This window comes from Paralichthys olivaceus, chromosome 19 (genome assembly GCF_024713975.1).
Source record: "Paralichthys olivaceus isolate ysfri-2021 chromosome 19, ASM2471397v2, whole genome shotgun sequence".
Taxonomy (NCBI): Eukaryota; Metazoa; Chordata; class Actinopteri; order Pleuronectiformes; family Paralichthyidae; genus Paralichthys; species Paralichthys olivaceus.
Window position 1 is genome coordinate 10,136,587 of NC_091111.1, and position 25,274 is coordinate 10,161,860.

The 25,274-nt window shown below is 41.1% G+C and overlaps 2 protein-coding genes across 18 annotated transcripts in view; one reads left to right on the forward strand and one right to left on the reverse strand.

The window, feature by feature from the left end:
* Positions 1-664: 664 nt before the first annotated feature.
* The window catches only part of LOC138405589 (uncharacterized), an 85,162-nt gene continuing 60,552 nt past the window's right edge, over positions 665-25,274 (forward strand). For all 17 annotated transcript variants that reach the window (XR_011239379.1, XR_011239378.1, XM_069515156.1 and 14 more), the window contains exons 1-4: positions 665-817; positions 1,625-1,700; positions 13,990-14,094; positions 19,142-19,298. Coding sequence is in view for 15 of the 17 variants with exons in the window: in XM_069515156.1 (XP_069371257.1) it covers positions 727-817; positions 1,625-1,700; positions 13,990-14,094; positions 19,142-19,298 (429 nt within the window). In the remaining 2 variants the exon portion in view is untranslated. The remainder of the gene's footprint in view (positions 818-1,624; positions 1,701-13,989; positions 14,095-19,141; positions 19,299-25,274) is intronic.
* lratd1 (LRAT domain containing 1) lies at positions 7,920-13,015 on the reverse strand. The gene is made up of 2 exons (XM_020091530.2): positions 12,835-13,015; positions 7,920-12,377 (listed from the first exon to the last, which is right to left on the reverse strand). Exon 2 carries the CDS (start codon positions 12,338-12,340, stop codon positions 11,552-11,554), a length of 789 nt encoding a protein of 262 aa, XP_019947089.1. The 5' UTR covers positions 12,341-12,377; positions 12,835-13,015; the 3' UTR covers positions 7,920-11,551.

Sequence of the window (25,274 nt, forward strand, 5' to 3'; positions counted from 1 at the left end):
TGTGGTTGTCAGGTCTCAGCGGAGGGAGATGGGCCTGCTGCTCCTCGAAATGCACAAGTCAGGAGTCCTACCAGCAGAGCAGATCTATTCAAGTCGGCGAGAGATCTCAGAAGTCACAGATTACATCTTTGCCGACATGCCTCACATTTGGCACAGCCTCGCTGAGCTTATCAGCCCCATGCTGCTTAAGAGAGGCGTCTCCATGGCTGAGCCCGCTGAAAAAATCAGGACTATCGTGCCTCTTGAAGAAGGTAGTGTGGTGCAGGAAGACATCCTCTCTCTGATGTGACAAATCATGAAGTAAACAACACCATCCGTTGGGAATTTGCATTTTTGAGCATATGATTGGTCAGTGCAACACCTTGCTGGATGACATCATGTTGAGCCTGATTTCAAAGTGGATAGTAGATGAAATAGCATTATCACGATTCTGTCCCTGTTGTGAACGTTTGAGCAAATATTTTGTTTGTTGTTCTGGAACTAGTTTGGATTTGGTTGTTTTCTGTTGTATGGACTTTTGATTTTTTTTTTGAACTTGTCTGTCAGTTGTATGCATTCTGAAATTCTCAGTTCATGTTTTACCTGGTAATCATATCTCAACGTGGACGTTTGATATCATGTCATTTTTTATTTCCTGTTTTACTTTGAAGTCACTGACCTTGTGTGTCTCCTGCACGTTTGACTTCCTGTCTTTGTCCTGCTTCCCGCTCGTCTGCACCTGCTCTGATGAGTCCCACCTGGGTTCAGTCCTCCCTGAGCTCCACCTTCTCCTTTGTCACTTCACTTGTGCACATGCTGGGATTCACAAGAGTTCCAGGTTTGTACCCTTACATTTTCTCCTTTAGTCTTTTTTGCTTTTTAGAGTCTTTTGAGTTTGGATGTATTAGTTCGTCTGCCTGCAACCTGTCAACTTAAAATGTAAGCCTGTTTTTGTCAAATAAAATAAACATCCTAAACAGCTGCTTTACTGTCTTGTCTTTGTCTTTGTCTTGGGTCCACCAAAAACTAAAATGTGACATTTATGATCATTTATGAATGTGTATGAACCTGTGTTGCTATGTTTGTGCACAAGTGTCTTTTGCAATGATGCCGACTGGTCCATTATGCATGTTAGATCCACGGGGCCTTGTAGGGTCCAGTGCCCTCGTTGTTTAGCTCTAACCACTTGTGTATGTGTTGTAAAAGGCAGAAACCACATAATGTAAACTGCACTGAAGTTGTGAGGATTGACCTTTTATTTGTTTGTTTGCCATGTTGTGTCCTGTTGTATCTTAATGAGTCCGGTTCAGTGAATGTCTCGTGTGTTATGTTTGTGCCAGAACAACATGGCTGCGATGCTCATCAAAGGTTTGCTTACACTAGCGGTCACATTACATATTGGTGTTTCCTGAACCTGCAGTAAAATGTAAGGCAAGACAAATCTAATACATAACTAATGTCCTCACACCAAACACTTGGATACATTGGATATTAACCTCATGGAAACAACAACCATGACACAAGACTAAGCAAAGAGCAGAACCTGTTACTTATGAGACCGTTTATTTAAAGCTTCATTCAAATAATCTGTGTGTCACGTGCCGTTTAATGAATGAATGATGAAGTGTTTTCCTCTACTCCAAAGGTTATTCTAACGGTCGGAGGTCATTCTGGATCCTGAAAGAATCTTCAGCCCTGATCCCAGGTCCCAGAGGTGAAAGGTCAGTGAAGTGACATTTGAACCATAGCAAACATGTCAAATAATTTGCGTTTCTGATTATTCATCATAGAAATCATTGTTGTATTAATTAAAAACAACAGCCATTGAACTGCATTTCTTGCTTACATAAAGTATTAAGGAGCTGAATACACACAACCACAAGATGATTAATATGTTTGTTTTTTTACTTTCTCGCTTGTCTTTGATTTTAGGTCAGATATTGAATCATTTTACTTCATTTACTGAAGTGAAACCATGTGAGAAATCATTAAATAACTGTTTGGTGGAGCTGTTCACAGCTTGTATATATAACACACTGCTTTTTGTAAGACGGAGGCATAAAAGGTTCAGAACCGCATGTTAAATCTTTAACTGTGTTTAAAAGCTTGTTGCATCATCTGTTGTGAAAAATGGCATCTTAAAAGTAGCTTGTAACTAAAGCTTTGAAAAAGATGCAGTGGCTTAGAAAGTACATTTATTCTACATGGCAGTGGAGTATAGTGGAATACAATTTAAATAGTTATGTACTGATGTTTAAGTACCTCAAAATTGTATTTCAGTACACGTTTGAATGCATGTACAGAACATACTTTCTACCACTGTGCAATAGTGTACACATGGTCGGGATGAGTCAAGCATGCAGCAGGAGCAGTGAACTGCACAGCCAGGGGGAAAAGAAAATTCACTGATGTGAATGTGACTTTTTTTTCCCATTTCCATCAAAACAATGATTTTGTCAACACTCCTATATATATATTTTTGTTAGTGATGTTTGAAGATTCTCTCAGTCGTAGTAAACATAATAAATACATTATTTGGTTAAGTTTACAGTAACATGGCCTGAAAGCCAGAATGAAAATATTGTTTCAAATTAAATATATATATTTTGAGTTGTTTCTGAAATAATTTCTCCCCCTCAATGTTGCTTGTACTCTATATTTTCACTTCTAGCAGTGCATCCATCTGTCTTTTTTCCTGCGTGTCCTGTTTTGCTGCTGAAAAATTACATAAATACATATGTTTTAAAAAAGAGGATATTATTTGGAGGCGTGCAGATGGAGAGAAGAGGAGTCTGAGCCAAGGAGAGAGAGGGAGAGAGAGAGCAGAGCCAGTTCTTTTGGAGCAGACTCTGGTGTGATGGTGGGCGAGAATAGAAAACCTGCCTGGGTCACAGAGAGGTGATGGTGAGAGACTGAGGAGAGGAGAAGTGATAGACAGTCTTTAAATGAGTGCAGAGGAGGCAGAGGGTGAGAAAAATACCAGCAAAGTAGGATATTTGAGGATTTTAGTGATTTTTCCTTTTTAATAAAACACTCAAATGGTGTTTTTCTCAGCCGGCTTGTGTGTCACCACTGGAAATATGAGGCAGGATACAATTATTGTCAAATGAAGTAACCACTTGTAGCCTGGATGTGTGTTAGAGCTTTGGCAGGTGTTGGTGTGTCATCATACATTTTATGCTTAAGTAGCACTCAACTGGTGTGTGTTCGTGTACTTGTACTTCTATCCTTTGTGACGACTAGTTTTCGTTGCAGATTTAGAACTGGGGGTGTTTTGACCAACAAAACACCCCCAGTTCGAGAGTTCAGACACCAGGTCCAGTTTAGAATTAGGTTTAAGGTTCAGCATTTAGTTGTGGCGTTGGGGTAGGGAAGGGGACAAGGCATTGTGTTACTGAGGGTCCTCACAACTATAGATAATATAAGAACTTTGTGCATCTATATTTGTTTTTGTTGACTCTTAAGGATGTTTTCCCCCAAAAAAACTTGTCTATGGAATATATAATTTTCTAAATGACCTAGTTATGGTTAGGGTCAAGATACAGTACAGATTTATATATTTGTCCCTCTGTTAAGTGACAAGCCCTAAAGTTGGGGATTAGGATATGGAAATAAAGAATAGAAAGGACGGAAGTGAATGAGTAGTTTCTAAATTAGTTGTGGTTATAAGAAGTGTTGGATTCACTTTGCATGTACTTACAGATGTTAGGACCTGGTCATGTTAATGTTAGGGATAAGGGTTTGGTTATGCTGACCACAATGAATAGAAATCAATGCAAAGTCCTATTAAGGATAGCTGCACAAACCTGTGTGTGTTTGTAGAGGCTTGCACTTCACTGAGTATTTCATTAAGCTCAGTTAAACAACATCAACACTAATGGTCGAGTGTCAGTGGTGTTATTGACAAGAGAGCTGTGATTCATTCTCGACCTCTTCATCCGTTAACCTGCTGCTGCTGGCTGATGCACATTCCTGGCTTTGACTGTGTTTTATTAGAGGTTCTCATTTCATCCTTGAGTTTTTTTTTTTTTTTTACATTTATAATTTACAACAGAGATAACTGAGAATAATATGACGTGTACACTGGAGAAATGTTTTTACACCTGAAACTGAGATATTTTTGGCTATTTATTTAATGCTTGTCTTATCAAGTATTCAGGGAATAGAACCCACTATTGGTAATGCCACTTATTAATTTACAGTACTTCACTCAGGTACTCACTCAGTCAAAACAACTGTGTCTCTGTAATATTCTTTTTTTTAAACAATTAGAATGCAGACTAATTAATGTAGTTAGGATATTGGATGTATTTTGTTTCACCATCTCTTGCTTTAAATTAAAAATATTACTACAATATGCATATCCATATACATACGATGTAGTGAAACACTACCATGTATTTATGATTCTTATTATCTTTGGGTGATGGGCAAGATCTGCACACATCCAAGTATTTTATAGCACAAGAATTGGGTTAACATTAATATTTCATAGTGACTTGGTGAACTTTTGATGACAAATGTCCACACACACCTCAGTTGAGACTCAAACTCAGTCTCAACTGGTGTGTGGACATTTCTTGTCTTCGAGGTGATTGGATTTTTGATTTGAAGTTGCTGCGTGTTGAGGGTTTTCGCCCTGCTTGTGTTTTTGTCATGTACATACACATGAACTTTATTGAGACGTCCATGGAGCCAGAACATGAATGACCCAGAAACATGCTTAGTTCCTGACTTTTTATTTGAATCCATTAAATCCATTTAAAACCTTAGTTATATTGTGTATTGCATATTTAGTCTTTTCTGAAATTGTTACAAATATATGTACAGAGGTCCTTTAGATTTAACTTGTCAATTTTCATCATTTGATATTAACATTTCTCCTCGATGCAAGACAGGCTTTGTTTCTTTTCACTCAAGAGTACAGTGAATCATCAAGATAAAATATATTTATAATTTGTGTGCTATTGGGCATCTACAGGCCTGCTCCTCACAGAATATCTTACTACTACAGTGACAGTGAAGATCAGCAAAGATTAATGGACCTGGATGAGCTTTATGTTTATTTATCGACTCCTCACCTGATAAACAGCCTGTGCAGGAGACACACAGATTGTCAAACAACCACATTTGTCTTTAGCTGCACACTTAAGTTCTTGTCCAGGGAGAGACAGACATATGGAGATAGAGATTACCACAGTCCTCATATGAACCTTTCTGCTGTGAGACACACAGAGAGAGAGAGAGAGAGAGAGAGAAAGAAAAAGGATCTCGGCTCAACACTCCTCCTGTGAAAATGAATTCACTGAGGGCATTATTCAACACTGTGCAATTGTAAGAGATGCAAGTGAAATTTCCGTGTGTAAAGAGTAACGTCGGAGAAAATGGTCAAATGTGGACCTTTACTGAGGAAACACTCGGGAGCACATATAATGACAAAATGTTATAAGAGTGACATTTAGCGGGCGGGTTATCAAGAGCAGGGCAAGCAGCAAGGTTGTGAAATGCTCGTAATGACATTTACAGTAACCTTTTCCTGTGACTTTTTAAGAAGGGTTAAAACCACAGAGACGGAAAGATGGGGCCGTGTTAGGTCCTTCCCATTAATCAAACCGTGATTGCGCCATGCCACAGTCCGAGGGCAACTTCTCCACTCACTCGTTAAAAAGTGAGGAGGAGGAGGATGAGGGTCACATACTTTAAAACAGTCAGGGCTGCCGGGTGGAGCGATGGTCACAGTATTTGTGCTTTTAACCAGTCAAGCCAGGATCCAGACTTAGAGCTAGAGCGTCAGAGTGTTTTTAATGTTTCTGACCTCCACAGGGAGCCACAGTGCGTTAATTCAAACTGCTCACTCACTGTTCTCATGGAAGATCAAGCTGCATGAATGTTTTATCATCATCAAATTACTCATTACCATGTACAAATGTGTGTTTTAAACTATTAATTAATTAGGGTGGAAAAAAGCTGCTAAATTGAGGTTATTTAAGGAAAATGAAATGGGGGGCTGCTCCATAAAACACTGATATGAAAGAGCTGAGAGCAAATGTGATAGGACATTAACATTTCTGTAAATGAGATCACTCTACTGTACGGTTCTGTCTAATTTAAGTGTAGATATCAACTTTTTGAAACATTAACCTATCTGTATATTAATATTATTTTTTGCAGGATAATTCCATAACTTAAAGATGTTGAAAGTTAAATTACATAGAATCCTATGTAAAAAATAAACATCTTATTGCTGAATATTTGTATCTGCATTAAATCATTTTACAGTGTATGGCTTATCCAAAGAAATGGGGAGTGACTTCTGTGGTCCCAACTTTTCCTTTTAATCTACTCCAAATTAGATTTCACCTTAATTAATGCAGAGATGCTCCTACACCATTTCAAGCGTCCTGTTGATGACGTGCTGCCGACATTTAGCGGTGGCCGTTTCCTCGCGGAGGAGATGCAGAGCCACTGAAGACTGCAGCTGTGGCAGAGCACATATCCTGAGGCGGTTCAGTCCCTAAACTCAGTGAAGCACAGTCAAATGCTGGAACACCTGCCTGTAGAATAGAACATTTATGAGCTGCTGCTGTTGGGCGGTATTACCTAAAAGCTTTTTTTTAGCCACTGACCTTTAGAAATCTACCCAAACACATTGCTGTACTAATAACGCCACGCTTGCTGTGACGACAACGTTGACTCGTAAATCTATGGTTCAGCAGTTACCTCGACATAAAGTTGGTGAAAAGGAAAAGATTATGGGTCCCTTATTTTACAGCAGTTACTTTAGTTACCCAAGTTATTTTACTTTTTTCAATTTATGCCAATTTATAGATTTACATTTCAGAGGGAATGATCATGTTTTACTCCACTACATATATTATACAGATAAAGTTACTAGATATTTTGCAGATTTAGATTTTACAAACAAAACCATAATAATGCACCATCATCTCCACCTTGCCCAGTTCCAACAATAAAATATGATACATGTTAAATTTCTGCTTTATCATTACTCATTTATTATCATTGACACATTGAGCATTCTCCATAATTAATACTTCTTACTTTTGATATTTCATGTGTACCCTAACCCCCCTAACCCTGGCTGAGACTCTTAACAGATATTATGTTTCAAAAGTACTTTCAGTGTAAAAGCTTTTAATTGCAGAACTTATTTACTAACTTCCATGTGAGTATTTTCAAAATGTGGTGCAGCTGTATGTCAATAATACATAAAAGAATGAATGACCTTTGACACAGAAATATTCTGTCCTCGTTCTAACCTTATATTTGCATGTTGAGACAGTGAAGCGAGAAACCAGCTCTGTAACAGATCACGTCAGATCATGGGTGTAAACAAAGGAGCCTGTTTAAACAGACAGTTGGAGCACCTGTTGTACCTGAAGGGTTTGTTTGCTTACAGGGTTTTTTCCAGTATAGGAGGAGCTTTTAGTGTCCAACTTCTCTAAACCCACTGCTTCTTCCCACACTTTTAAGTGTTGTAAAAACATGTCAAGTTAATAGTTAAATTCACTAGGCTGTATGATTTATAAAAAAGCTGGCATCTGCAGTTTCTGAAACAGATTTTATTTATAGGAGTAAAAAGCTGGTTTGTTGTGTGGATTTGTTTTCTAGTGAATATCTACTGCAGCAGAATGGTGAAAACGGGATCAACTGGGACTAACCTCAGTGTCCGTGTTTGTCGTGTTAAGTAACGTGTCACTCAGCTCAACAGCAGGGCTCACTGATGTGTTTTTAATCATCACCATTGACAACATGGCTTTGTATAGAATGGAACATGTTGTAATTAGGCTTTGGAATTTGGGGGAACTTTGTCAATGGGATTGAAACGTAATTGTTTTGGGGTTTTTTTCATTGGATTTGTTGACAAGGAGAGAAAAAGACTTTATCATGTGCAAGAATTTAGTTGAGACAGACAGAGATGCTGCATGTTGATTTTATGTTGCAAAGAATCAGTGCCCGACAGCGGCGAGTTAATTCACTCCTCGTGTCTTTACCAACCTATTACAGGTTTAATCAGTCTCACACTAAAACGATTCTAGTTGGCCTTGTAATTCAGATTACAAAACTCTCACAGCGTGTAATCGACTTTAAACGTCATTTTGTAGGTGCAAGTTCAAACACAGAAGCACTGCATGTAATGTCTGCACACACTTTACAATGTGCGTTTAGAGGAAACCATCATATCTGATGGTTTAACAGCATGTAACCCATTAACCGCTGCCTCATTTCCACACCACCTGTGTTTTTGTCGCTGTTAAATATCAGGGAGAGGAGATGTTTGAGTCTACTGGGAGTCCAGGCCAGTGTCTAGATTACAGGGAGATCCTCTTAAAGGCATCACACAGACAGGATAGTCTGTCTTGTTCCCTCCTCCCAAGAACATTTCCTCTGAGACCAGTGATTTAGCTGGCAGCAACAGACTAGCTGTGATCCGCTTTGACCAGATGTGCACGCTCTCACACACACACACACACACATCCACTGAAGACAGTCCCCGATGCAAAAATACATCCATGCCAGTACAAAAAGCAACAACAGTGGGTCAGAGATGGTGAGAGAAATATTTGGTCGTCATATATTTGTCTTACATGAATAACCACTGAGACTCACTACTATCTTTGAGATGTGCAGTTTGCTCAGTCTCACACACATGCATACAGACACATGTTTCCCTGGTAACAGCATTTTACTTTCATGCTGTCGCTGATGGATTCAAAGATGCAGACCTTCATAAATATACAGTACGTGATTGCAGCATATGGCCAATATTCTCTACACACACACACACACACACACACACAAAAATAACCTGCCAATCACAGCTTCTGTATTTTGGTCTCACACTTTCACACACTGGTATACAGTGCATATAGAGCTGAAACCAAAATGCTCGTGCAGGCAATGTCTTGTCAGATGGCAGGAGCCGCATCTTGAGCTAAAAATGTGTTGTGTATTATCTGCCTGGAGCTGTATTGCTCACACACACAGACATCAGTAAACCTTTTTCTGAGGCCTATTAGTCACAGACCACAAACATACACACAAACTGGAACACCAGCTGCCCCAGTACCCTGATTTTACAAACTCACAGGGGAGGCTGATGCACCCACACGCACACACACACACACACACACACACACAAGTGCACACCTGGGACAACCTCAATTAACCATCGAGCATGCTCAAAGCAGTCATTAACGGGCAAAACAGAAGAAAGAAAAGGTTTAAAACAGCAGTAACTGAGCATTTATCCTTTTTTAAGCATGAAAAACATCTTTGAATTATTGAAATATGACTAAATTCTGACTAAAACACCCAATTCAACCTGAAACATTTGTTTGAATATGTTCTTGTTTTCTTTTTGGGTTTTATAAAGTAATTGCATGATATATAACAGTGATTTTGGCTTTGGTGAAACAACGAGAGGTGGAGACAGTAAGGAAAGGCAGAGCAATAATGAAGAAATACTGGCCAATAGTGGCCTGCAGAGATTTGAAGTAGAAGAAGGAAACAAGAGAGGAAATGTGTCATTAAGAGCATAGCCAATAGAATAAAGTATTTGGGTCAATAGCTGGAGAAAATCTTCTGAAGGCACATTTACAAGATTCACAATCTTATTAGTCTGTGTTTTTTGACATGATAAATGTGGAGGGCTGAGACTGCAGCATGCACGCACAATGGACCAGAGACCTGTGTCTGATTGAGCTTGTCAGTTAAACAAAACATGACCTATTCTAAACTAAATCTGTCCCAGCAGACAAACACGCCTCCTCCATCCGCTCCTGGATTAACCAAAACCAAACCAACAGCTCTGTTATTTACGACAAACAGAGGCTTAATTTAAGATTAACTGGAGGTGCAGATTCAACGGGTCTAGCTGTATATTACGAACACCTCCCCATCTCCACAACCAGTCATGCCGCCCATTCACGTACGTTTCAAAGATGAGTCAGGAGACAAACATTTCCATAAATCTAAACTGGTCCTTTCAGACTCAATTAAGGTGCGGAGACGAGCGAGAAGAGTAGACGGACGTCTTGCAGCTCGCTGAATGATTGATCCCACCTTCACTGATCCTACAGCAGATCACAGCCCTGAGACAACAAAGGCTCTCACACGGCAGATAAGCAGCAACATCAGTCCAGAGATAAAGCCACTGCAGACTCATAGAACACATGGTGCCATAATAACACGGTGATAAGCTTAATGTGGGGTACATCATGTTCACAATGCACATGAGCTGTATAAGAAGGCAACATAGCTTGTAGCAGTGCTTTTGTGAAGAATGGAAACCCACATAGGAGAGATCAGCAGGCCTGTGAATGTCTAAATACCAGCAGGATAAAACCCACACAAGGAAATGCAGCCTGTGGCCAAATACTGCATGTTCCTATTGACTCCATACAGCTCCCTATATAACTGTAGCTCCCAGATACCATATGGATTTTTCATAAAGCCTTTATGGGTTTGATGCAGATGACCATTTTATTGCCTCCAAATACTATGGAGATATATGAACCCTATTTGGCTTGAGGCAGTTCAGGAGGCACCAGAGCGTCAATAATTCATGCATCTCCACATGTGTGTGCATGCGTGAGTGGGAAAGGGTGCGAGGTCGTGGAGTTGCATGTGTGGAACCAAACAACACCTGCTTAGACCAAGTTGTTATTTTCATATTTCAACCTCCATTTATTTGAACCAAAAGAGAGAGAGATAGATCAGGGTTAAATCCACTGAAACTTAAATACAAAAATAAGGGACTCAAATCAATAGGAATACAGCTTACACATACATCCAGTGCTGTGGATCGAGGATGATGACAGCATTGTGGAAATGACAATACTCTCAATATGGCCAAAAGGAGAGAGCTTGGACAAGCCAAGAAACACTTCGCTTTATAGGCAACTGTGTAGCCTGGGACTGTCAGAGGTCTATTCAGTGTTAGTGGCTTGGGGCTGTGTGGCATGGTCTTAAAGCTAACAGTAAAAAAATAGAAGGGAGACTTTTCCAGAGCCACCCCAGATCCTATGTTTCACCCCCACCACCCCACCTCTCATCTCACCGTCTGGTCTGCCGCAGCAGGCGCCCTTTGCAGAGAGAGAGGGGCCATTATTGTTATTATTTCCATTATTATCCCGAGAAATTAAAAACAGAAAACCAAACCGAGCCTTGTGCGCAATGTGGTTGTAGAAGGTGATTATTTCTCTGTTCGGGGCAATGGATTGGTTAGAAATCGTGCGTCCCCGCCACTCAGCACGATTTCTAATGTGAAAGGGGCGTTGTCTGTTTATGTGGCCGCACTCTCTCAGTTTGTTTTCAACAGAAATTCCACAGGACGCCTCGTGTGGTCCAGACAGCAGCCCGGGGTCCGTGCGTGACAAAGCAGACAGTCCAACAACCCAACAGGTCTTTTTTGCATGTGCGTGCGTCTGTGTGCTTGTATGTGCGCAAAAGAAACTGTGCGTCCTTGCGCGCTGGAGGAGACGAGGCAGCTGATGGGGGAGATGGGGGAGAGGCTGGTGGAGGAGAGGATATCAAACGGAATCCCTGATCACTCCTTGCCCCCGTTAACCAAAGACAGCTCTTTGAGAATTCCACTGGCGTCCACTCGCCTCCTCTCCCGGATCATGTCCTCCAGGCTGCGAAAGACCAGAGTGTGCACCCCGCTGCCGCTCAGATGCACTTTGAGGAAATACTGCTGCTCCGCCGAGTGCACCTCTCCCCCGGCTTTAAACTCCCGTTTCCCAAAGCGACACCAGGCTGCGAAACTTTCCGAGTTGGTCCAGCATATCTCCTCGCTGCGCAAGCCCAGGTGTCCCGCTGCGTTCTGCATCACCAGGTCAGGGGGGAGCGGCCGATACCGGTACCGATTGTTCACTATCCTCCCGTGGCGACCGCTGCTGATTTCAAGCAGGCTGTCCTTGCGGATCTCGCCCTTGTGCAGATGGATGACCTGGTCGTCCTGCTCGCAGATGGCCCAGTGGGGGGCTTGCGCCGCGGCCACCAGCTCCAGCAGGTCCCCCGGTTTGCACATAGTCAGCAAAGTTTTGGCCGAGTACACATTCAAGTCCTCGTTCTCCCGCAGTTTGGAGAAGATGCATTCCTGGGAGCAGAACGCGGAGTACTCCACCTCGCTGACCGAGAACGGTCCCTCCTCGGCCGGGCTGTGGTCCTTGGTGAAGCCGCAGTCAGACGGAGTGCGGTCGTCCACCTCCTCCTCTTCGTCAGAGAAGAAGTAGGCGACGCCGACCCGAAGCTCGTCCTTCTCCAGCCCGGACGGATCCCCCGTGGGCAGCTCGCTGTAGTTGAGGTGGGTGATCCGATCCAGTTGATTTCCCATCAATGACCTGGCAAGGCAGAGGCATGGACTGCGGTGTCTGAAAGAGAGGATGAAAGACGGAGAGATAGAGAGACGTGTGTCAATAGAGTAAAATGCAACGTCAAGCAGAATATAGTCACTTTCACGGGGCGCCACACATTACGCACAAAGCCTTGGCTGCGTTTAAATCCCTATGGGCAGTTGATAAGAGAGTAGGCTAAGAAAGCACTCAGCACTTCCCAGCAGACACCAAATAGACAGAAGCGCTATCTTGTTATTGAGCCGAACGAGTACACACAAACATGCCCCTTGCGCACTTTACACCCATTAGTCAATCATTAATTCCAGAGGAATGTACAAAGAGACAGCTGCCCCGCATGCAGGAGAAGGAAGCGGAAGAGGTAAAATTGTCTAAGTTGCTGCGTAAAAAGAGCGTGGAGACGGAGAGGAACTGTAAATAAAGGCCACTGTTGTGCCTTTACGCACGGCGCAAAATGAAAAGAAACACAGGATACCTGTGCGCTCCCCGGGCAAGCGGTTAAATATCCTTATTGTCCATTAGTACAGAGGGCTGCACGGTCCCCTGCTCTCCTCCTTCCCTCTTTCTTCTCACACTTGTGTGTCACGCTTCGCGCCGAGTACCGGCCGCTCCGGCTGTCGTGCGTGCCAGTACTTCACTTCTCTCAGCGCCAGCTCCGTTTAAGTACCAAGGAGAGCTCTGCCTCGCCTGGCGCGCTCCGCCCTCAGTGGGTCTCACTGGTGCACAGTCTCGGGTCCGTTACGCGCCGAGCCAATGGAAGCCGCGGAGGCGCACGTCAGTCAAGCAAGTGATCCAATCGAGTGCGAGTAGGGCGGCAAGGGGCGATAGGCGGCTGTTACCGTGGCATGGTTTTTGTTGTCAGAGGGAGCTCTGGAATTCTGTACATGATCAGCGGAGTCCGTATAGGCAAGTTTAAGGCAGCAGTCGCCGGTGATAAGAGGCTGCATATCTCAAGAGGAGCTGGAGCTTTTACTGCGCTCTGATGTGCAATAAACATCTCTGCTATCTAGAAAAAAAAAACGCTCCAGAGCTGCGCCCTTATCGCGCGCACACTGTTGCTGAAGGACATTACAAATGTGTTTCCACCTTTCCTAAATACACAAGTAGCTTCTGTCCTTCAGCCCCAATGTTTAACTAGTAGAATGATTACATCTATCTGTGAGTGTGTGTGTGTGTGTCTGCGGCTGGAGGGAGGGGCTGGAGGCAGGTGTTTGTGCACAAGGTGGGAACAAAAGAAGACTATACACGGAGATTAATACAAACTCTATCATATTTTATTTTGCATTGATGTCATGTGTAGGAGCAAAATATGACTGGAATGAAATGCATATCAGATTTCAGCCAGCAAGTCACTTTTGCATGCATAATGTAGTGTTACTGTGCTTGGAAGATAAATGTGCGTACACTTGTGTCATCCACACTCTGCTGCCATTTCTCCTTTAATCACCACTGCCCAGAGCAGAGAGCCACCTTGCCTTTTTAAATATCTAACCTTTATGTGGAAGTGAAGGTTTGTGCGTCGACTGCACATCAGAGATCTCTTCATCTGTTTCTCTATTTTCTTTTTCACCCCCTGGCAGCATCCAAAGAGCTCCAGTAAGAGTATCTCTCTCTTCTCGTCCTCTCCCAGATGGTGTGGAGATAGCAGCTCTCCAGTTGCTGACATAGAACAGTCCCTGGTCTTTGTTTCCTCTGGTGACAGGCAGAGCCGGATGGTGGCTTTTTTTCCCTCTAGGTGAGATATGATTGTGTTGATTTAACACCCTCTCTCCCACACACAAACACACACACTACGCACGTACACACACTCATGCGGCTACGTGTACATCCTCCTGCATTGTTTACATTTTCATGAGAGAGAGAGAGAGAACAGGTGTGCATGAATCTGGTTGATCGCCTTTTAATTAATAACTGGAACTGACTATGATGTTGTGCTTTGTGTGTGTCCATGTACTAAAAGTCACACTCAGGGAGATATACAATATATATGAGATTGATTTTCTGTTTTCACTCCATGGGCGCGGAGTTGGCCTCTGAAAACAGAGCCACACACAAGGTGTCACGGGACTGTCAGCAGCGGGTTTGGCTGCAGTTTCTTTGGGCATGTGGTCGCGACACCTATAATCTATGAGCAGAAATGAGTTTCCTTTGTAGACGCTGCCTTTTCTGGACACACACATACCCACAGCACAAGCTCTCCCTCACTTTCTTTCTGTGTCTCTCTCTCATTCTCTTTTACACACACACACCTCATCATATATGCTGCTGGTGTAATAATAAGGCAGGGTGCAGACAGTACTGGAATAACTACTGAGACAGGGTGATATTTCACAACCCCAATAATTGGATATGACTCGATTCCCTAATTACTAACTAAATCATATACGCCGCAGCGCCATACCATGCAGATAAAACAGACTGGCACATAGACGTTCAGCTGTCCACAAATTCATTCAACATCTGTGTGTGTGTGTGTGTGTCTGCATCACACCGAGCGCCTCTCCTGTGAACATAAATGTACAAATACAACTCACAATTTTCTCTGTTTGTTGTGCATGATACTGTAACATGTGTTGCACCCCTACATGCACTCACTGACCATACGTTTGAGTGAGACTGCCTTTGTTTTACTGTCTACATGCAATATGAAGGTTGTGTCTTTTGCGAAGAAAAGACTCCACATCAATTTATAAATCCTTGAAGCAGAAGAGAGGCCTGTATGTTTTGTTTGAGTTCTACAGAACTAAAATCTGTGAGGAGAGATTTTCTGCTGTGTGCTCTTTTTTTGAGTGTTGGAGCTGCAGCACACAGAAACGTGTCACGTGAATGTTTCAAAGGTGTGTTAGTCAGTATGTTGGTGGTGTTTACGTCGGCCCTCAGAGGTCAACACATGCAAAAAGACAAAACACAAGCAAATGAAGACAATATCTTTATCTATTATAATCCAGGTTGTTCACTTTCTTAGACTGTATTTAAAGATGGACGATACAGCAGCTGCCTAAAAGTGCAGCCAAAGCATCTTGATTGCCCCCTGGTGACTGGCTGTAATATAGGTTATAAATCCTGCCTGGTCATGTTAATGGATGTGACATGGACCGAATAAAAAAGTAAAAGTAGACGTCAAATATGTTTTTCTTAAAGATGGTTTTGTCATTTTAGGTATCAAACTGATGATGATTGTCCAAGTGCTCATGTTTCCAATAAGTTCGGTTTTGGTTATTAGATGCTATAAAAATGCAGTGAAACGTTCTGATTGACAGCTGAGAAAAACTCAGCTGATTGGTCGAACGCATATATTGTGGGACCTCGCTACTGCAGTTCCATCCCCTGATTGCTACTGCACAGACTTGGATCTCCATATGATATTCAGCAATCTGGGATATTTTGGCTTCATTTCTGGGTAGTGGGAGGAAGATACATCCTCCATCTATATACAGTCTATGATTCAGTTTTTTGACTTTATTGAAGTTAAGTGTTGGAAAATGTGTATACGTAATCCAGGAGGGTTCATTACTGTCCCTTGAACAGCCCTTTATTGCTGTCTGTATTATTTGCAGCACATTTCTGTAGAGGGTAGTGTATATTTGCACCGAATCTTTCTTTTGCTCCTGTAGCTGTGTGTTTCAGGTAGGTCAGAGGGCAGGGTCAGCTGGAGGCAGTGTTAAGCAAAAGTTGTGCATCACGCTCAAGACTGAGTCAGGGGTCAGCAGTTTCATGTGAAATATTGGGTAAGTTTGAGTCTGAAGTTGTGGTAATGGAGCAGTGAGCTCGTACACCTTCAGTTATAGCCATTAAAATCTCCTGCGGGGTATTCTTCTCTTGAGAGCCACTGCTCTCTGTGTTCTCTCTCTGGCAATTTTGTGACAGTGTGAAAAGTTTGAGAAAGATCCACCACAAAGGTTTCTCCCGAGAGGAAAGTGAATATCATTTTTGTGGAAATAAATATATGGCACCATCAATTAAGAAAGTGCTTGGGTACTGAGTTTTTCTGGTTGCGGGAGAGTTGTTGCCCAGCGTGAGAAACAGTACGTGATCTATCAAGTCAAGAGCCAAACAGAACAGGCAGCAGCAAAGATGCTGCCGCTGCATCTACAATTACTTTGCCATTACCTTGTCTGTTTGTGTGTCATGGTACATACAGACACTTATGTAAATTATTCACAGCAGCATGCTCATAGCTGGAATGGTTGGTGTAATGTATTTTTCTCCTATGGATATATAACAGTCAAATTGACAGTGTTTTTATTGACAGCGTTTTTATTGACAGTGTTTTTATTGCAAAGTATTTCAGCTCAATTTCAATCATTAGTTGTTTTAGGGCATGTGTAAAACATTAAAAGAATCTGATGCTGCTTTTGTCAGAAAATGCTGCACAAAAACAGTTACACCCTCCAGCATATATTTTGTTTATAGCTGTAATTGTAGGTGCTTATATGCTGCAGATGGCAGCCATCAACATAACCATCATATCTATAATCACAGTCGAGACTTTCCCACAGGGGGTTATTTCTTCACCTGAATCATAATCTCAGTGGGATAGAATTGTGGAGCTTGGTGTCTTTGCTGGGTTTAGCAATATAATAAGCAATCATAGAATATGGTATTTTATGTTATCAAGCTACATAATGTTCTGTTGTCTTGTTTTATTCAACGCTATGTTGTTGTACGCAATACAACATGTATTATGCTGTATGTTATGCATAATGCTACATTATGTTATGATGTTATGCCATGCATAGTTATGGTATGCTATGCAATGTTATGGTATAGCAATGCTATGTTTATTTCTTCTCTGCTGTGCTATGTTTCGTTATGCTATGCTATTCTATGCTATGTCCCCTCCTGCTATGCTTTGCTATGCTCTGCTATGTTTTGCTATATTTTATGGTATGCTATGTTACGTCAGGTTATGCTATGCTATGCTATTCTAGGCTATGAAATATAATATGCTGGGCTGTGCTATGTTATTCTACCTGTATAATAAAGTGTGACACTGTATTTTTCAGAGTCTGTTTCCATGTCATCACTTCTCTCTGTCAGCCCCCTTTGTTTGGATTCTGGATGAAAAATAAACACTGGCTCAAATCAGCGTAAATAACCAGATACATGGCAAAAATCCTACTGTTAATCAATTAGGCTGTCAGAGCATATTAATTATCCCATAATTGGAAGATGCCACGTTGGAGCATCATCTGTTTCTCTAAATGAGAGAAGAGAGACATTTAGAGATAGTGGGCACTGCAAAAAGTTCTTTTTTTTTTTTTTTGGTAAAGTTCATAAACTGATCAAGCATGCTTGCATAAGGACAGTATAGCTTTAATATATGTTCAGTAGCATAAAAGCAGTTGACTCTATCACCGTCTTAAACACACTGGTTTACATCCAGGCTGTCACATATGGCGTCAAGCTGTCCCAAGACATCTTGCAATTCAGCAGGGGAAGAATTGGAATAGTTTGGTCATGAAATGATTCTTTTGCCAGGAGGAAGGATTGAATTGGCACAAATGTTTCTGTATAACACCAGTTCCAAAAGTGTCCCTCCATGCTCCATCCGAATACAACCCATCCGCCCATTGTGATACATAACAACTTCATCTGTCTCACTGTGTTTATCTTTGTGCAACAATGTCCATCTAAAAATGGATGAATGTGTTTGATGTTGTGCTTTTGTTTTCAGCATGCTATGGGTTTTTCAGGAAAACAAAGAGTCGGATAGAAGGTTTAGTCAGCTGCTGAGATTTAATGTTGTATAACAATGATTTATTTTGGCTTTGGCATTATTTGATTTTCCAATTTGCCTATTTCTTCTTAGAAACGTTCAGTAAAATTCATTAGTTCTATTTACCTCCTGTGACAGACTGGGATATTCCAACATAGATATTACATTTAATTCAAATCCTCTTCTTTTGTCTAACGCTACTTCAATCCTATGTGTGGATGGTTTTGTGTGTGTGTGTGTGTGTCATGTGTTTTGTTCCAACTCCGTCTATTTCCCACAGAGAAGCAGGTTTGCCGTCAGGTCTTATCAGCTCTCCTCAGACTGTGAGTCATTCAGTGGGCCCTCGCCTGACACATCAGAAGCCCATCGATGTGGCTGTGAATGTTAACTTGTGCAGATTCAACTCGCCTCCATCTCCAACTTAATGCTGCTACAGTCGTTCTCTTCTGAAAAGACTTGTACCTTTCACAGTGAAAAGCCAACACACTGAATTCCACTGAACTGACAGAGGAGAATTATGGTTTAGTTTGATCTTATGTAGTTAAAAAATAATAGTGTGAATGTTCAATGTGCTGAGTTGCCAGACGGTCGTAGCTCACTTTAAATGTACGGTGGCATAAATCAAGTAAGATCTGTTCACCAATCGTGGTTTATTATCTGCTGAAAGTGAAACCTTTTATCTTTCCTTTTCTTTGCCTTTTAAATGAGTGTAATACCCTTATCCTGGGGTGGTCAAAAGAAGTGATATACTCATCTCAAAACAATTTCACAGTATGAAATCAAGAAATTGAACAGGGAATGTTGCTTAATAACACCTATTCCATGAACTGAAGTTATTCCAAACCAGTCTTCTATAGAGCTGCATTGACTGGACTCCTGGGTTCTGGTGTTAATGTAATTACACTTATGACTAAAAGTCCAGCCTAAGAACAAAGCCTTTTTCAACAGTATTTCATTTTGCTCACCTCAAATAATTGAAAAAGCAGGATATCCTTTTGAAATGAAAAATCACATAATATTTTTGCCTTTTAAAACTTAGTGTTTTTATACATTCTATTTTCAGTGGGCTTTACACACACTTTCCACAAAACCCTTGGGCTGGGCTGTGGCTCAACAGAAGAAAGGAGTTTGTGAACGAGTCATGGAGCACATCGTCTTCATCACTACCATCTGACATCAGACGCCTAGCCAAAGAGATGCAGCTCCAGCCATCGATCGAGGTTAGTGTGATATAGTACACAGTTCATTTGTAAAGCACCTTTCAGACACAAAATAACAAATTCTTGACACCAATAATAAAATACACCAAACAAAATAGCAAATCACAACAAAGAACAGAAACAAAAACAAGTATGTAGTAGTAGTAAGTAGTATAATCTATGGTATGTATGGTAAATAAACTGAATCGATTGGGAAGAAAGCATTGATCCTTTCAGAGATTATTCTTTCAACACATTTTGCTTCTACAGCCGTGGGCACACTGACCCAATTTGCATGATCCTGACGCAACTGTTTTGAAAATGATTTGAGGACGACTGTAAGGAAATTACTAAACAATCATTCAGAAAATATCACAAGAGGCAGTGTTCATGGACTCTCCTCCTGAACATGATAAACACACCCCCTGTTGAAGAAGCTTAAAATGTAGAAAAGGGCAATTTTATTTTTGAGGTACCTTTCATACACAGAGTTAGATTCAACGTAATGTACAAATAAAACTATAATTTCAAGCAAAATAAAATATTGAAATGAATAAAACAGGTAAAATAAATAAGAAAGAGATTTATATCAAAATTTTTAAATAGGTTAAAAGTGAAAATTCATATAAAGAAAATAGATAGAAATATAACAAATTAAAACATTTAAATGGAATGAAATGCGAGGTTCAACCTTGTAAAAAAAGCGTAGTTAAAGGCACTTTCTACCTTTTGCAATGAGCATTCCTAAGATCATCAGGCAGTTGGTTCCAGTGCTGTGACTAAAAGCTGCTTCTCATGTTCAGATTTGACCCTGGGTACCTCGAGCAGACCACTCCCCAGTGATCTCAGGGGTCTCGCAGGGTTTTATTGGACTAACACGTCTGTTGTGTATTTGGGAGCAGCTCCATGAGGAGACTTAAAAATGAGCACTAAAACTTAAAAAATCATTCCTGTAGCTCACTGGCAGCCAGTGCAGAGATTTAAGAACAGGGGAGATGTGAGCAAGAAGACAATGTGAATAAAAAAGTTGGGGAAGGTGAGCAACACTTACTTCAAGTCCAACGTGAAATAGATGTCTATAAAAATGAAAAAACAAAAGTATAAGGAGGGGAAAGACATGATTGATACAACATGAGGGATTCATTCAGATAAACATACTCAACCTGAGATCTCTGAATATAAATATGCTTTTAAAGATCAATACTGCCAAGACTTTATATTATTGTGCAATTCATCCATGAAATATACATTTCCTGTTCAGACTTTCACAAATCACAACCATTATTTACAAACTGATTCTGTTACCACAGAAATTTAATGCACAAAGGAAATTGAATTATGAATTGCGATCAATTATTTTATTTTATTTATTTATTTTTTGCCTCACCTTCTGACTTTGCTGGCCTGGCCAAACAATTCTCTCTGATCCTTTCCTCCTCCCTTTTTTTTTTTTTTTTTTCCTTACCTTTAATCTCTCACTCTTTTAGTCCTTCTTCATTAATTCCCCCTCTTCCCCTTTATCTCTCTCTGGTTGGTGTAGTCCATTGGTATGCAGGGTGATGTTGGCTGGTGTTTGCAAGGGAAGGATAAAGCGGTAATCAGTGCCAATGAAGCAGCTCTTGTCCCAGAGCACAAATGTGCCAAATCAGCAACACCACCAGACCGTGTGTGTGTGTGTGTGTGTGTGTGTGTGTGTGAGATTAAGGGTGCAGTATCAAAGAGGTCGGACAGAGGTCATTTCCTTGGACACAAATGTTATGTTATTCCTTGTGCACAATGCCAGCGGTGCAATGTGATCGCAGCCATCAAAACATAGTGGTTAGCTTCCCCTTTTTAAGAGTCCTCTCTGAGTTTTGACCACACTGAATCAATCAGGAGGAAGAATCGATCCAGAGATTATGTTATACTCACTGCACACACATTTTGCTTGTACAACCTTGAACACACTGACTCAAATTGCTGTAGCTGATGCAACTGTTTATATTTCGAGGATGGCTTTGAAAATATAGCACAAGATGCAGTTTATTTTTGTGTTTGCTTAACATTGTATGTAGGCATCGACTTAAGCAAACAACAAGCTAAAAATATTATTCTCACATGATATCTAAGGACGATGAACCGCCGACGAACACAGCATCAAACCGTCAAATGTTTCAGTAAACCGGCTCCGAGGTGAAAGACCGTGTAGCTTCCTCCGCATGTCAAAGTGTTTTTAATCAAACTTCACTCAGATAAATAAACGTTAAAACAATTAACACTTGGAGATCAGTGGCGTTAACTATGATTGTCCTCCTACGCCGTTCAAACAAAAGCCCGTTCACCATCCTGCACATTAGCTGTTTGTTTTTTCCATTTCTCTTATCTCCGTCAGCTAAGTTGTTTGATTGGAGCTGCTCACCGAACATCTGGCGGAGTGAAAAGTGTTGACTGAGACAACTGGTCCAGATGATGGATGATTCATGGTGAAGCTCATATTCAATGTATTGTTTCTCCGTGTGTCTTCAAGTTTCACCGTCTGCAACATTTCTGCAATGTTCGCTATGGCTGAGGGGTCACGTGAAGATCTGCGGCATGAAAATCAGTCACATTGTAACAAATACTGAAAAAAATTATGTGAACAATAACAAATGTTAATAAAAGTGAAGACGAAGAGGACAAAACTATTCAATTTTGATCTATTGTGATTTGATTGACATAGTGAAGCAGCGTGGGATCATGGGAGTTATTAACGTCACCAGCAAGGTTCATTCACATTGTCCCCGGAGGTTATAGCAGAGAAAGGGCGACTAAAATGAAACGTCCATCACCTTAAGTAAAATTGGGGATTTCTCAGGGTTTGAACATTGTTGGAAACATTTTGTATAAAGTACACAAGTCAACAAAATGTGTAACATTCAATGATGAAGTGTTGAATATTATATCTTTAAGATCTAACAGATGGACATGTAGTACCTGTTCTCCTGGTTTTGCTGTAATAAATAGGCACACATGCATCAGAAAGGACATTAGGATTCATTAGAAACAACTTATTATACAAAAAAAAAATTCCAATCATGTATTCAAATGAGTTAAATGACTCCGAAGGGTCAAAGATGTGAGTCAGCAAGTCTTTCCGCAAGTAACAGAGGAATTAATGTTCATGAATTTAAATTACAAATTGGGCTTTTATTGTCAAAAGATGGATGATACTGGGTGCTTTCATTTTGTGATGGCCCGCGGCCAGGATGTAAGCGGATTCTTGAACGAGCTGCGTTCTCACCTCCACGTGGTTGTTTTTATTGACTTGCTGTGAATTTGACTGCGAGGACAGGCACAGTGGGAGTTTGTCTGTTATTATCAGGCGCCCCAGTACAATTTTGATGTCAAGCATTTGTGCACTTCACGATTCCCACCTGCTAAGTCCATGCCCAAGGTGCACTGCACACGGCTTCTGTTCTACAGAATGAGGCAGCAGTTTATACTGTTGCTATGGATTAACTTTTTAAAATGTGCTCGTGAACAGCCTTTATTAAAAAGCACACAAAATCGTTGAATGTATTTCATTGATAGTCTACATATGATTGTAAATAGTTTTTATATGTTATGGTATCACCATGAGGTTGTGATGTGAATAATTGATTTTATCTCATCATAAACTTTACCTCTGTGTTGTTTTCTCTAAAGTGTTTACAACAGTGCCACTGAATCCCAGTACCAGTTTTGGCAAAAGCATTATCTTCTCCAAGTTCATTTAATTTAAGGTACTGTGTATTTACTTCTGCACCTCCTGCACAACAACATGAAGTTCCCCTAGAGAAAGACTGTTTTTAGGCGACTGTGCTGTAAAGTGCTCTCATCAGGAAATGCAGAGTGATCAGCGTTTGCAGCAAAGTAAAAGTAAAGAAAATGAGATTGGTCATGATGGCCGATGGCAGCTGCTGTCTAAACCTGCTTTCAGACATCCATCGGACCCCGGATTTTCTCCTGAATTTATCTTGAGTAATAGTGAGAAAATAAATGTCAGAGTCAGTTGCTCCAGACATGTTTCTAGCATGCAACACACTCAAAACTGGAGTAAACAAAAATAATACAAATATCTTGGGAGGAAAAAGATGTTAGACGCTGACAAAGAAGTCAACACGGAGAGAGGGGATACGAGAGCAGTGTAGATGTGCCGCAAATCAAAACATTTCATTTGAGAGGAATTTCTTCTTCTTTCTCTTGCTCTAGACACCACTCCTCATCTTAGTGCTCTGGCTATTTCCATGATAGTGTCCTCCTCTGACCTGGAGTTCATGTCTGAAGACTGTAACTACCAAGTCGATTGCTGCTACCTGATTCTCAAACACAGAGCCTGTACTTTGTTTTCTGCTGCACTGTCATATTTAACCATCTGAGTTGCTTCCACCATGACTCAACAGGACTCACATTGAGGGTCTGTCTTCAGAAGGTGTTTCTTTTTTCAGTGTGCCCATGAACCCTGCGTGCGTGATGTAGCATGTGACTCCCTCCTGTGTGGCCTGGTCCCTTGTCTAACACGCCAACCTAATCTGCTATCAAACAGCCCTGCAGACCTTTGCCTTGTACAGTGGCTGCCTCGCCCTGATTAGTGTGTGTGAGAACGGTGACAATAATGCGTGATGTAGAGGGTTCAAATCAGGGGCAAGGTAGAACAATCTTGTTATGGATTGCAGGGCCTAGAGACTGTACACACACACACACACACACACACACACACACTGGTGCTTGCATGTTCAAACTCATGCATGCCTGCACTAACAAGTACACAAAGATAAATTAGAAAGCGGGGCTGCATGGGGGTGTCTAGTACATTTCACTGTGGTAACGTTGTGGTGGTTAAGATACGATCCCTTCCCTAGAGCCCCCTGGTGGCTCAGTTATGTCAGGAGCATCTATTATCACAGCTATGGAAGCAGTTGCTTTAGGAATAAACCTGTGATGGCTCGTGTCCCTCGGCCTTCGTAACGTCTATTCCTTGTGTTCAAATTCTGCATCCAAGCACTGTTTCACTGGGGTTTTTCATTTTCACCTTTCACTATGCACTCCATGTTGAATTTGGGCACAGTGAAGCCGTAGCATTAGTTTGTACTACATTTATTAGGATTTCAAACACAAAGGTGTTGACTTAAAAACTTGGATCCAAGCTGAGAATTGAAACGGAGTATTCCTTAACAAAAGCATTAAAGTAGCATTAGATTGGCATCGGCTTTCTTTGTTACCAGTGGCTGATTCAGCGGCTGTTTGGCGACTCACTGAGCATTAATGTCCAGTTATATTCATAAAGGTGTCCACTCATCATTAGGGCCCAACTGTTTCATAACTGTCATCAAACCATCCGTCCATTGCAGAGCAGTTTTCACCTCAACAGAGGAGGGTTGAATAACAGTGACCGACATCCATTTTGGAATTTATGGTCCTTTGTTTCCTTTGCAAAAGTATTTAAACTTAATTTATTCACTGTGTTAAGCATTTTCCTGCAGTTTAGCTGAGTGATTAGAAATGTGTCCATCTGCACCCGGAGTGCAGTTTTATTATTTACTTTCCTTTATTAAACAATTTTGCCATTTTAAATGATTTGTCTTCATTCTGCTGTGAACCCCTGCTACCAACACCTTTGCTTGTTGATTTTACTAAAATGAGTATTTATGTATATAGCTACATATATTGAATCCCTTTATTGAAATCCTGCCTCTTTAATCTTGCTTTTAATTCAGCCTTGTTCTGTCTCATAATTCTGTTAATATCTTTTTTTGCATCTTCTCTCTTGCTCTGTTTTTACTTTTTCATCCACTCTTGTGTCCTTTGTCAAGCTGGCCAGTCCAGTGATACAAAAGGCGATCCTGGGTATCCAGCCAATTAACCGTTTTAAAACAAAAAAAAATGCCCATGTCTCCTATCGTGCAACGGAAACTAGAAAGTGCGTAAACGTCAACTGTGAAAACTGCAGGATGCCTCTAAGATTGTGTGTTGTCCAGCAGCAGAGTGGACCCTTCCGGT

Coding starts and splice junctions, on each gene's coding strand:
- lratd1 (XM_020091530.2), bottom strand. CDS start 12,340: ATGGGAAATCAACTGGATCGGATCACCCACCTCAACTACAGCGAGCTG.